The sequence below is a fragment of the Pongo pygmaeus genome, chromosome 20 (assembly GCF_028885625.2).
Source record: "Pongo pygmaeus isolate AG05252 chromosome 20, NHGRI_mPonPyg2-v2.0_pri, whole genome shotgun sequence".
Lineage (NCBI taxonomy): Eukaryota > Metazoa > Chordata > Mammalia > Primates > Hominidae > Pongo > Pongo pygmaeus.
This window is the reverse complement of record NC_072393.2, coordinates 40,312,564-40,325,834: the sequence shown is the minus strand read 5'-3', so window position 1 is coordinate 40,325,834 and position 13,271 is coordinate 40,312,564. Positions and strand designations below refer to the sequence as shown.

The window sequence follows — 13,271 nt, the reverse complement described above, 5'->3', positions numbered from 1 at the left end:
CTCCCCCAACCCCGACACAGATCAGGCACTAAGTGGCTTCACCTGTGGGCCCTCAGGTAGGGTCCCTGGAAAGCCGGCTCTAAGATTCGGGGACGGGAATGGGGGGAAGGTGACGGGGCTCAGAATCGAAACTATGCATCAAGTCCAAGAGTCTTTATTTCATGAACAAAACTACTTCTGTAAAGAGAGACGAGGCTGAATGGGCCCCTTTCTAGGGGGCCACAGTTCAAGGCTGGTGAGAGAGGGCGAGGTTGGGCCGGGGCAGGAGTGCATTACAGGGACGGGGGACCCCAGGTCCAGCCGGAGGAAGCGGAAGGGGAAATGATGCCGGGGAGGGGGAGTCGGAGTGGGTCCCAGATCCCCCTGCCCCAAACTGCTCCAGCCCATCATCGCGACCCCTGCCGCCAGGCAGGGGGGAGGCGGGGAGGGGCTGGCCCCAGAAGTGCGTGTCTGAAGGGGCCAATGTGTGCAAATCAGCAAGGAGGAGGGGTGCGGGGCCGCTGCCCCCACCTCACCGCCCCCCTCCCCAAACAGGCAGCAGAAGCAGGGTGGGGGCAGCGGCAGTATTGCTTTACCCATCATGCATGGCGGTGCGCGGCCGGCGGGGCAGGAGCTGGAGGAGGCGAAAGTGGGGGGTGCGAGCCAAGCCCCCCGCCCCCTCCCACCCCAGCGGCTCCGTCGGCAGGACTCTGAGGCTTTCTGGGGCCCAGGAGTGGCCACCCCCACACTGGGGGCAGGCGGTGCCTGGAGAGTCCCCATTAGGGCTGGCTCTTCCTTGAGGCGGGGCCCAGGGCCTGAAGGGGAGCAAGAGAGGGGGAATTAGGGACCTGGGGGACTTCGGCCCCTCCCAATCCCCTCCTCCTCTGCCCGCCCATCTGCCTTACCAGGGCTATTCGGCCACCTGGACGCCCGTACAGTTCTCTTTGCTTTCGGAGGTGATGGCCAGGTATTCCGAGCTGTGGGGGAAAGGCCAGGTATACAGTGACCCCATCATCAGACCGACCCAACCCCCAGGGGATGGGGGAAGATAGCGGTCTCCACCCCAGGTACACAGGGCTCCTTAGTTAGAGAGAGAAGGAGTCTATGGGTGGACTCCTCAGGGTCTTTGAGGAATCTGGCTGGGAGCCTGGGCTCCTGAGTTTGAGGGAGGAAGGGGCTGGGTCTGACAACCCCTATCCTGTGTCTGACAGGGAGCGCTCCCCTCTGGGTAGTACTGAGAGATGGCGCCCTGGGCCGCTCCGCTGCCTCCTCCCTGCCCGGGCTCCGGAGTTCCTCTCTGGCAAGTGTGACGGTGCCCTGGGTGCCCTCCCGCCTCCCAGCCACCCTACTCACGCGTTCTCTTGTGCAGCAGTCTCCGTGGCGGCAGCGATCTTCTTGTAGCAGTAAATCATCTCTGCCACGAGCCATATGGTCAACACCACAATGAGCACATACATCATGATCTCAGACACGATGGATGCCATGTCTCTGTTGGCTGCAGGGGCCAGGCAGGGTTAAGGGGGTGGCCCAGGCTGCATGACAGCCTGAGTGTGCTGTGAGCTTGCTGTGTGAACTTGGACAAGTGGCTCAACCTCCCTGGGCCTGGTGTATGCACTGTGATTATTAACACCCAGCCTTGGGTAGGCCTGGTGGGGGTCACCCTCAACCTGCCTCCCTGTGTAACTCGAGGGCACATCTGTGTCATTCTGGAGGCCCTCAGCACAGTTCCTAAAAGCCGTAGCTCTGCAACCAGAAGGCTCAGGTTCAAAGGCCGGCTCTGCCACTGGCCAGCTGTGTGACCTTGCGCAAGTGACTCAATGTCTCTAGGCCTCTGTTTCTTCAATTGTAAAATGAATACCTCCTTCATCAGAGTGCTGTGAGAATTAAATATGCTTTAAAATCCTTAGAATAGTGCTTGATCTATAAATAGCACTCAATGAAGATTCACTTTTATTAGTAGTAGTATTATTGTTATAACTGGGGCAGTAAAGCCTAACGGTTAACAGCCGGGGGCTCTAGGGCCAGACTGCCAGGGTTCGAATCCCGGCTCTGCCTCTTACTAGCTGTGTGACCTCAGGCAAAGGACTGCACCTCTCTGAGCCTCTGTAAAATGGAGATGGGAACACTCAGACCCTCTCACAGGGTTGCTGGAGAGGAAATGAGTTAACATCCGTAACATGCTTGGATGAGCACACAGCCAGCACTGCTGAAGTGTTGGCTATTTCCCGGAAACCCTACATCCTCTCTACAGCACTGGCCCTGCCAATTGCCAGCTTCTTCTCCTTGAGCCTAAATTTAAACTGTAAAGGGAACGCGTTCAGCCAGGGGACCAGAGTCAAAAGCCACTCTGGTGTCCTCGGCTGGATTTCCTAGGTGTCCATCCCACATCTCTGGCCCCCTCGTAGATGGCTGAGATCCCATTTTCCCTGCTGTCCTCAAATGGCCTCCCTCTGCTGTGAGTGGGGCACTTACTTTGGCTCCACCCTGTGCAGATGGCACCAGTGCTTTCTGGGCCAGAGTAAGGGAGGGAGTGGGGCCGGATGCTCCCCCTGCCTGCCCTGCCCCAGCTTCCCTGCTGGAGGAGCAGAGACAGGGTTTCCTTCTCATTCCTTCCTTCCTTCCTTCATTCATTCTTTTCAAGAGACTTTATTTTTTTAAGAGACAGGGTCTTGCTCTATTGCCCAGACTGGAGTGCAGTGATGCAATCATAGCTCACTGCAGCCTGGAACTCCTGAGCTCAAGCAATCCTCCTGCCTCAGCCTCCTGAGTAGCGGAGACTACAAGTGTGCACCACCAGGCCAGGTGAATTTTTTCCTTTTTTTTTTTGGTAGAGATGAGGTCTCGCTGTGTTGCCCAGGCTGGTCTTGAACTCCTGGCCTCAAGAAATCTTCCCACCTCTGCCTCCCAAAGTGCTGGGGTGACAGGCATGAACCACTGCACCTGGCCTCCACAGACATTACTAATGTGTCTCATGTAGAGGGCGCCTGCCGTCAGTCAAGCTCTGTGCTAAATTCTTTATCCAACCGTCTCCTTGATGCCTCAGAAAGCCTCAAGGACGAGCACATCCTGGCTGCCCATAGTGGCTGATCTCAGGAACCACTCTGAGCTGGATGCGCACCGGATAAAGCCCCGTCATCAGAATTCTTGCCCCCACTCCTGGAACTCAGTGCCCAAACGGATTTAGGTAACACGGCATCTCACAGGCAGCCCGCAGATCTGAAGGCCAGCCGCGACTCTGCAGGCCGGATTTCTCACCCGCCTCAGACGCTGCTGTGCCTTAAGGCATTTTCCACTCATGTTGTGTGGATCCAAAATAGTATTACTGTCCCCATGGGTCCCCATCTGCCTGCTCCTACCACAGGTGGGCAGCCCCCAGCAGCTTCCCAGCATCTTCTCCACCTCTTCCAGGTCAGTGAAGTTCTCACCACCATGACCTGTCGCCTCCACTTATGGAAATGGCATGGCTCATTCCTCAGGGGTCATTACCAGGAGGCAATATAGGTCGATGGGCAATACTGAAACTGCAGCGAGATGGTGGATAAAAATAATAAAAAGGTCGGTGTGGTGGTTCATACGTGTCATTCCAGCACTCTGGGAGGCCGAGGTGGGTGAATCACTGGAGGCCAGGAGTGCGAGACCAGCCTGGTCTACATAGTGAAACCCTGTCTCTACTAAAAATACAAAAGAATTAGCCGGGCGTGGTGGCAGGCGCCTGTAATCCCAGCTACTTCGGAGGCTGAGGCAGGAGAATCGCTTGAACCCGGGAGGTGGAGGCTGCAGTGAGCCAAGATCGTGCCACTGCACTCCAGCCTGGGCGACAGAGTGAGGGTCTAACTCAAAATAATAATAATAATAATAATAATAATAATAATATTAATAATAATAATAGGCCGGGCATGGTAACTCACGCCTGTAATCCCAGCACTTTGGGAGGCTGAGGTGGGTGGATCACCTGAGATCAGGAGCTCGAGACCAGCCTGGTCAACATGGTAAAACTCCGTCTCTACTACAAGTACAAAAATTAGTTGGGCATGGTGGTGTGCACCTGTAATCCCACCTACTTGGGAGGCTGAGGCAGAAGAATCGCTTGAGCCCGGGAAGTGCAGTGAGCCGACACTGTGCTACTGCACTCCAGCCTGCCTGGGTGACAGAGCGAGACTCCATTGCAAAAATAATAATAATAAGGAACGGCAGGCAGTGCTAACAAATACAGTAATACTGTGGTATTGGGGTAATGAAAAAATACAGTAGCACAGTGAGTCATGTTAAAAATACTATAGTATCAGGGGTAATGATGAATATAGTATAGTATAGAATGGAATATTTTTAAATGCTACAATAGGATTGATTTTAAAAATACTATAGCATAGCATGGTGGGTAATAAAAATACCCACCATGGTGGGGAATGTTAAAAATACTCTAGTATGATGGATTATAATAAAAATACTGTAGGCCAGGCACGGAGGCTCACTCCCGTAATCTCAGCACTTACGGTGGCTAAGGAGGGAAGATTGTTTGAGGCCAGGAGTTCCAGACCATCCTGGGCAACATAGCAAGATCCAGTCTCTACAAAAAAAAAAAAATAGCCGGGCATAGTGGCTCACACCTGTAGTCCCAGCTACTTGGGAGGCTCAAGCAGAAGGATCGCTGGATTTCGGGAGTTCAAGGCTGCAGTGGGCTATGATCACGCCACAGTATCCCAGCCTGGGCAACAGAGCAAGACTTGGTCTCTCTTTAACAAAAAACAAAAAACTGTTGTGTTTAGCAATATTATGATAGTATAATATGTTGTGTAATATAAAATATACTATAGTGGGTAATATAAAATACTGTAATATAGTGGGTAATGTTTAAAAGGCAATACTACATATGGTGGGTAAAAAACACTAGAACTGGGTGGATAGTGCAGAAAACACAAACTCTGCAGGGCCAACATAAGGAACTGCATACGATGGTAAATGCTGGTAAAAGCACAGGCTCTGGGATGTAGTGCGATACAGTGGACAATCCTAAAAAAGAGAGGCTCGGGCCACGCGCAGTGGCTCACGCCTGTAATCCCAGCACCTTGGGAGGCCAAGGCAGGTGGATCATTACCTAAGGTCAGGAGTTCGAGACCTGCCTGGCCAATGTGGGGAAACCCCATAATCTACTAAAAATATAAAAATTAGCTGGGCTTGATGGCACATGCCTGTAATCCCAGCTACTCAGGAGGCTGAAGCAGGAGAATCACTTGAACCCAGGAGGCGGAGGTTGCAGTGGGCCGAGATCACGCCATTGCACTCCAGCCTGGGCAACAAGAGCAAAACTCCATCTCAAAAAATAAAAATTTAAATTAAAAAAAAAAAAAAAGAGGCTCTACTGGGTCACGGCGTACAGAGGACACAACACCCTGGCCAATTGCCAAACAACAAGATGGAAAGAACCTGGGTGGCTGAACAGTGCCCTGGAGCCTCCCACCCTCTCCCCATCTCACCTCTGCAGATTTGCAAGAGCAATAACATAGGTTTTGTAAAGCCCCAGTACGGCGGGCATCTTTGTCACAGCAACTCCGCGGGCAGGGCTCCATCGTCCGTGTCTGCAGGTGACCCCCACCCCCCAGCATCGTGACAAACACCAGAGTGGCTCAGACATGCCTGCTGAATTGCATTCCGCTACACCAATTTGACAATAAACGTAAAAATGCTAATTATAAAAAGAAACCCACAGGCTCTGGCTGATTACAGAGTACAGTGAATCATGCCAAGAACAGAAACACAGTCACCCAAGCTCCTCTGGATTCAAGTCCAGCTCCCAATCACATGACCTTGGCCACATAACCTTCCCTCCCTGAGCCTTGGTTTTCTCATCTGTAAAATGGGGATAGGAAGAGCCCCTACCCCAGAGGGTGGGGAGAGGATTCACTAAGGGACTCCGTGTAAGGCACTGAGGCCAGCACCCATCTCACGGAAAAGACGGGCAGTGAGTGTTGCCTATGAGGATGTGTGTGCTGTGGCCCTGAGAGACCTTTCTGCCACGGCTTGTAGCTGCTTCAAAGCCTGGGCTGTCTCCCCAACTCTAAGCCAGTGGCCACAGGGCCCTGGACAATTGCAATTGATGCTGAGCAGAAGATGAATCAGAGAAGGGGTGGACCTCCCTCAAAAAAGGGGTCTAGGGTGGCTGAGGCAAAATGATGAGACATTCGAAAGTGCTGTAGACCCTTGCTGCTCAGAGGGTGGGCCCCATACCTGTGGCCCCTCACTGTCTCACCTGAGAGCTTTAGAAAGGACCCCTGGGCCCGCCCCAGAGGTGTTGAGTGAGACTCTGCAGGCCAGCGCAGCTCCCCTGGGGCAGGAGTGCAGAGGGGTGTGTGGAACTCTGCTCTAGGTGGCACGCTCTCTTGCCTCATCATGACAGAGGGCAGCATGGCTGAGCTGCTCAAACAGTAAGAACCGCCACCCTCGCCACCACCTGCACGGCTCTGCTGGAAGCCGGGCACATGCCTGCAGCTGCTCAATCCTCATGATCCCCATGATGGAAGAATGGCTCAAATCACACCCCAAGAAACACATCGGATTATTATCCTGGGCGAGCCCAGGACAACCCTTTGGCTCAGAGATAGAAGGCACCTGCCAGAGGTCATACAGCACAGGTGACAGAGCTGGGTTCTGTACCCGGAGCGTCTGTGGGGGAGAGGCATGCTTTGACCTCTCCGTGGGCTGGAGGGAAACAGAGGCCAGAGCTGGAGTGGGCGGGAGGGGCTGCTCCCCTCCCCTCCAGCCCGCTGCTGTGGGTGGTTGGCTGGCCAGGCACAGAGCCAGCCTGTCCTGTCCGCTACCTGCCATCTGTCCCTCCATCTGGCTCACCGGTGGGTGACGGTAAAGGGGCAGGCAGCGCCCGACTCACCTTTGTCCACTACCTCAATGTGGATCTTCTTGACGACGCTGGTGTTGTGCTCGTAGTTTTCGAAGAAGAGCAGGCGGTAGACGTGGCACTCGTAGTCGCCCGAGTGGTTGTAGGTGACGTTGGTGATGAAGATAGACAGATCCTGCAGGTCTTTGGTGCCCCGGCTGCCATTCCACACCACGCGGCCCTCGAAGCGCTCATCCTCCTCCAGCTGCAACACCTCATTCTCATAGCGCAGGATCTAGGGGTAGCCAGGGAGGGGAAGGTGTGTCACTGCCTGGGCCTCTCTTCCCTCACCTGACCCTGATTCTGTCCCCTGCCCTGAAACCCACAGACACAGATGGCACACAGATGGGCTCAGACGCCTTGACCTCAGGCAGGGAGGGCACAGGGGTGGGGGGCTAGGATCATGCCTGGAGTCATCCAGACCCCGCTTTTGCCTCTAGCCGAGATGCACACGCGCGCACACACGTTCCCCAGTCATCCTCCCAAGCCCCATCTGGCCTCTAGGCCATCATTCTCTGCAGTTCTTTCCCAGCCACCAGATACACTCCTCCAGCAGAGACAGGGCAGCCTGATTCCAGCAGCTGGAGACCCCAATTCTCCAGCACGTCATAGAAGTTTATGGTTCCCTCACCGATATGTAATGCAAAATACACACATATTTTAAAGGAGGTTAAAAAAAAAGTTCTGTCTTCCCTCCGTAGTGACTATCAGAGACATTGTTTGCTGGTGCCAAATAAGTCCATTGACATTTATTTCATGCCAACCATGTGCCAGGTGCGTCAATGCATTCAGTCCTCACACAAACCTTTGGGCTAGAGACCACCGCCACCCCGTCTTTACCGAGGAGGAAACTGACTTTCAGAGAGGTTCACTGACTTGGCCAAGGTCACCAGCTGGCCACTGGCGGAGCCAGAATCTGAATCCAGGTCAGCAATCACAGCATATTATTAAACAAATAAGCCCCCTCCCTGAGATCCAGCCCCACCGCCTCCCACTCGTGGACCCCTGCCCTCCCATGCCCGTGCCTGGCACCCGCACACCTTGACAAACTCCTCAGTGCCCTTCTGGCGGAAGGTCCACTCGGTGAAGGTCTCAGCGTTGGTCTCGCTGCGGCGCTTGCAGGAGATGCAAAGAATTTTGAAGGTCATCCCATACACGGCCTCGGTCTCCGAGTCCACCTCCACGCAGCCCCCACAGGCTGAGGACACTGTGGGGACAGCAGGCTCAGGTCAGGCAGAGGCACCCATTGCCCTAAGCAATGCCAGACCCCTCACAAACCATCTGTTCCCCCCTCAATGATTACCAGCAGATAGGACTGGATGCCAGGCTGAGCCCTGTCACTCACTGCGTGACCTCAGCAAGTCATTCATCTCTAAGTCTCAGTTTCCCTCTCTCTTGTTGAAAGAAATGGTCCTTTGCTTCCAGCAATGGCTGGGCCCATTTTCATACATTAGGCAGGGCCTTGTACATGGGAGGCCCCATAAGTGGGACCGTCAGCGTTGCCGGTAACCCAGACTTTTTGCTACCCGAGTGCCCCTTCCTCAGAAAGTCCCTTTTGCTGGAGGAACCCAAGCATCTAGGTGGTCGAACGAGAATTCCAGCTAAGTTAGAAGTTGAAGGTGGCAGTCATTTTCACCATTAAATCGCAAAACCAGCTAGCTCCAGGAGAAATGGGTTGGGAGAAAAGAAGGTCTGGGGGTGGGGGATTGTGGGGAGGTGGGCACTGAAACCGGGGCTGACCCACACTCAGCCCCTCTCCCCAGCCCCACAAGCCCCTGTGGGAGCCATACCCTCACCAGCCCCTCCTGCCTCCATCATCCCCTCTTCCCCAGGCTCCTCGCCTCTAGAGCTCTTCCCACCCCAACCCCATCCACTACTCAAAGCTCTCCTGAGCTCTCTCCTGCCCCAGGGCTTTTGCACCCCACTGAATTCCAGTCTTAGAATTCCTTCACACTCTTAGCTGGCACCTCCTTTCTGCCTCCCAGCACTCTGTAGCTAACGCTGTGTCTCTTCTGCTGCAGCCCTGTGCTGTCCTTGTCTCCTGATCCTCAGGACTTCTCATCCATCCGCCTCCCCTGCGGTCCCTTTCAGACTGCCTGAGGGCCTCTGTCTCAGTCCCTCCTATCTTTGTCCCTCTCAGGGGACTCTCTGAAGGTCCCTCCACTTTTTGTCTACTCTCTGGGCTCAGAAGGAGACCTCTCCTAATCTCTTTCCACCTTTCCACGTCTATCCCTTTTCAAACTCCATGCCAGATTCTCTCCCGGTGTTCACGGGCACCCCCATCTCCCTCTCTCTTCTCTCCATCTCCTTCTGTCTTTCTCAAGTTTCCCTTTCTCCATCGCGCTTAGTCTCTTAACTCTCTCTCTCTCTCTCTCCAACACCCCTCCCTCTGTCTCCGTCTCCCCCTGACTCCCATGTCCCCAGCCTCTCAGCGGACCACTCCGGTGCGCTCCGAGTCCTTCTCTGTCTCTCGCCCCCCTCCTCCCATCTTCATCTCTCCCTGTCCCTCCGTCTTTCCCGTCCCAGTCTCCGGGCGCCGCCTTCCCCCCACCCCCTCCCGCGGCTGTGGGTGTCACATTGCAGCCTGCGGGGCTCCGGGAGCAGCTGACTCCGCGTTTCCTCGCCCCCGGCTGGGCGCCTGCAGCCGCGAGGCCGTGCCACCCCGGCCCCTGCCCGCTGGAGCCCACCCTCACCTCCACTGCCCGCCCCAAGCCCGGCTCCCGCGCGCACAACTTCTGAAGCTGACTTGGCGGGGCCCGGGGATGGGCCGGGGGTGGCCCTCGCGCGGCTGCCCCGAGTCCCGAGCGCCACTCCCGCCGCCCCGCCAGTGCCCCCGCGGTGCCCCTGGCCGCGCGCGCCCCCCGCGCACTCACCGAGTGCCGCGCCGACCACTAAGGCCAGCAGCCTTCCCATGGCTGCGCGGCGCGTGCTGCGCCCCTCTCCCGGGCCGCCGGTATTAATAGCGGGGCGAGAGGCGGCGGGACCCGGCGGCGGTTAGAATGTCCCCGGGAGCGCGCGGGCGCAGCAGCTGCGGCTCTGGGACCGGCGAGGGGGGAGGAGGGGGGGCGCGGCCCCCCCGCTCCGGTTACCGCCGGGGGCCCAGCCCCGGGGCCCGGCGTCCGGGCATCCCCGCCGCGCGGGCGGCGGCCGCTGCTCGGGCTGCTGGGCTGGCGCGCGCAGCCGGGCACATCCGCTAGGTGCACCGACCCCGGTCCCGCTCCGGCTCGGGCGCGCTCGGGCGCGGACCGCGGTCTCCTGCGCACTGCAGCGGCGGCGGCGGCGGCGGCGGCGGCCTAGGGAGGGAGGAGGGAGGAGAGGGAGGGGGCGGGATGAATCACCGCGGGGGGAGGGCGCGGCCGCCCAGTCTTTGCCGCAGCGGCCCGGGAGGCGCCCGCTGCACCGGCCTCTCCGGGTGGCGCAGGGACCGCGACTTCTGGGAACGGGGAGGGTGGTCTGGGTGTCTCCGACCCCACTGGGGCTCTGAGGACCACCCCCCCCACCTTCCCAGGGAGTCTGGAAAGGTCACCCCAGAGTCACAGGAGGACTTAGAGCGCAGTTTGGGGGCCGGATTTCCGACTTCAAATGATGGAGGTCATCCTCGGGAGTTCGAGAGGGCGAACCTCCAAGTTATCTCCCCTGAGCCCTGATATCCAGGCCTGGGGGTCAACGTGCAGGGACCCCAAGTAGGCATTAGAGGAGGGTGGGGGGCCGTCAGGCTAGGACTACAGCTACAATCCAGACCTCACCCAAGCAGGCGGGGCATCCTGGAGAGAAGCAGCCCCGGGAATCTGGAGGTGCTGTTTCAGGAGGAGGACCCCTTTATGATCCCCTGCACCCCTTTATGTCCCTGATGTCACCTTCCACCCCTCTTTCCTCCCTCTCCACTCTGGCTGTTCAGGCCCTCCTGCTGTTCCCAACACAGGGAACCCATTCCTGCCTCAGGGCCTTGGCCCCTGCTCTCCCCCACTGCCCTGCCCCTCTCCCTGGGCCTCCATGGCTCCAATGTCACCTTCGTCAGGTCTTCTGTGTCCCTTCAGGGTACACTGCCTGCCCCGCTCCTAACTTGACCTCTTTTACTCTTGTTGAGTGTTTTCCACAGCAGCCTCACTACCTGACATTACGTTCTTCCTCTTTTTTTTTTTTTTTTTTTTCTTGAGACAGGGTCTGGCTCTGTCGCCCAGGCTGGAGTGCAGTGGCCGATGTCGTCTCACTGCAACCTCCGCCTCCCGGGTTCAAGCGATTCTCCTGCCGCAACCTCCCGAGTAGCTGGGAGTACGGGTGTGTACCATCATGCCTGGCTAATTTTTTTATTTCTTAGTAGAGACAGGGTTTCACCATGTTGACCATGCTGGGATTACAGGTGTGAGCCGCCCCCCGCCATCCCAGCACTTTGGGAGGCCAAGGGGGGCAGATCACCTGAGGGCAGGAGTTTGAGACCAGCCTGGCCAGCATGGTGAAACCCCGTCTCTACTAAAAATACAAAAAAATTAGCCGGGAGTGATGGTGGGCGCCTATAATCCCAGTTACTCGGGAGGCTGAGGAAGAAGAATCGCTTGAACCCGGGAGGCAGAGGTTGCAGTAAGCCAAGATCGGGTCACTGCACTCCAGCCTGGGCAACAAGAGTGAAACTCTGTCTCAAAAAAAAAAGGCCGGGCGCAGTGGCTCACGCTTGTAATTCCAGCATTCTGGGAGGCGGAGGTGGGCGGATCACGAGGTCAAGAGATCGAGACCATCCTGGCCAACATGGTGAAACCCCATCTCTACTAAAAATACAAAAATTAGCTGGGCGTGGTGGCGCATGCCTGTAGTCCCAGCTACTCGGGAGGCTGAGGCAGGAGAATCGCTTGAACCGGGGAGGCAGAGGTGGCAGTGAGCCGAGATCACGCCACTGCACTCCAGCCTGGTGACAAGAGACTCCATGTAAAAAAAAAAAAATCTCCCAGGTGAGGATACTGTCTTGGGTACCACCATGTCTCTTGCAACTTGAACTGTTCCTGGCACATTGCAGGTACTCAATCAATATTTGTCAAACAAATAAATGAATGCCAATGTTCACTAAGTCCTTGGGATTTGCGGAACCCACTTCTACTGCCCCAAACCTTCAGCAAGTTCTATTATCCCCATTTTACAGATGAAGAAACTGAGGCTGGGAGAGGGCCATGCCCTTGCCCAGAGTCACGTAGCTGGCCTAGGATGGATATGGAATCCTGCCCCAGCAGTGGTGAGTGGCCTGTCCCACCAGTAGGTTCTGCCAAATGGAGAGAATGGAGGTGGGAGTTCTGGGCTGTCAGGACCAGGGTGGGAGTGAGACTCTCGGCTGAAGGGTCACTACCCAGATCCTAGCCTCCAATTCCGGGTGGCATAAGGTCTCAGAATCCCCCTGGCCCAGCCCTGCCAGGCAAGAGGAGCCAGGGTGTGGGGCAGGACCATGGCAGAGGGGCAGGGAGCCAGGGACATCCGACACCTCTGTGGTCTAGACTTTTACGCCAGCACCTCCTGAGCTGTGAAATTCCCCTGCAGAGAATAACCCTCTTGCTGTTCCGGGCCCTTCCACTGGTGGGGGATGGTAGGTGAAGGCACAGTGAGGTCAGGCCTCAGCACTGGACAGGAGGCACCTCACAGCCCTATAAGCTATGTTCAGTGAGCACCTACTATGTATGGGCTTGGTGCTGTTCTAAGCATTCTAAGCACTTTACTAACATTAGCTCATTTAATTCTTCCTATAGGTGATATTATTATTATACCCATGTTACAGATATAGAAGACTGAGGCTCAGCATGGGTACCTTGCCATGATCACACAGCTAGAGGATAGGAGAGGCTGGCTCTGCCTCCTATGCCACTCCTGATCCACTCTCCAATCCCTCCTCCAGTCCCCTGCTCCAAGCCATCAGTTAGGATGATTCTTACAGCCGGGGGTGTGACATGCCAAAGGTGTCGCTACCCCACACACTCCCTCTGGAACCAGGACAAGGTTTGCGTGAGGTGGACCTGGGTTCTTTCTGGACCAGGGACTTTGCCTCCAAGCTCATTTCCTCATTTGTAAAACAGGAATCCAACCAACACAGCCTGAATGGGCTGTGGTGGGATCCTGAGGGGGTTAGGACCTTGCATGTAAATGTGGAGACCCCAGGGGTCAGGCCTGGAGTCTGCCTCCCTGCTGGGTTGCCTCAGGCGTGTACATCTTTGTCTCCACCTCATGGAATCACTGTGAGAATAAAATGAACATCAGATCTTGGCACAGAGCTGGGTACGTACGTACTTGGTACTCACTACACGAGTTACTTTTTTCCCTCTATTTTTATGCAATAAGTGTAACATTTATTGAATACTTACTCCATTCCATCTGTGCCAGGCCCTATTATAAGTAGCCACATTTATGAACTCCTTGAACCTATAATACT

General features: G+C 56.0%; 1 protein-coding gene across 1 annotated transcript; it reads right to left on the bottom strand.

Annotated features, from left to right (window-relative positions):
- Positions 1-138: 138 nt before the first annotated feature.
- Positions 139-10,140, bottom strand: SCN1B (sodium voltage-gated channel beta subunit 1). The gene is made up of 6 exons (XM_054464719.2): positions 9,742-10,140; positions 7,909-8,075; positions 6,863-7,103; positions 1,333-1,474; positions 885-956; positions 139-794 (listed from the first exon to the last, which is right to left on the bottom strand). Exons 1-5 carry the CDS (start codon positions 9,779-9,781, stop codon positions 890-892), a joined length of 657 nt encoding a protein of 218 aa, XP_054320694.1. The 5' UTR covers positions 9,782-10,140; the 3' UTR covers positions 139-794; positions 885-889.
- Positions 10,141-13,271: the final 3,131 nt, after the last annotated feature.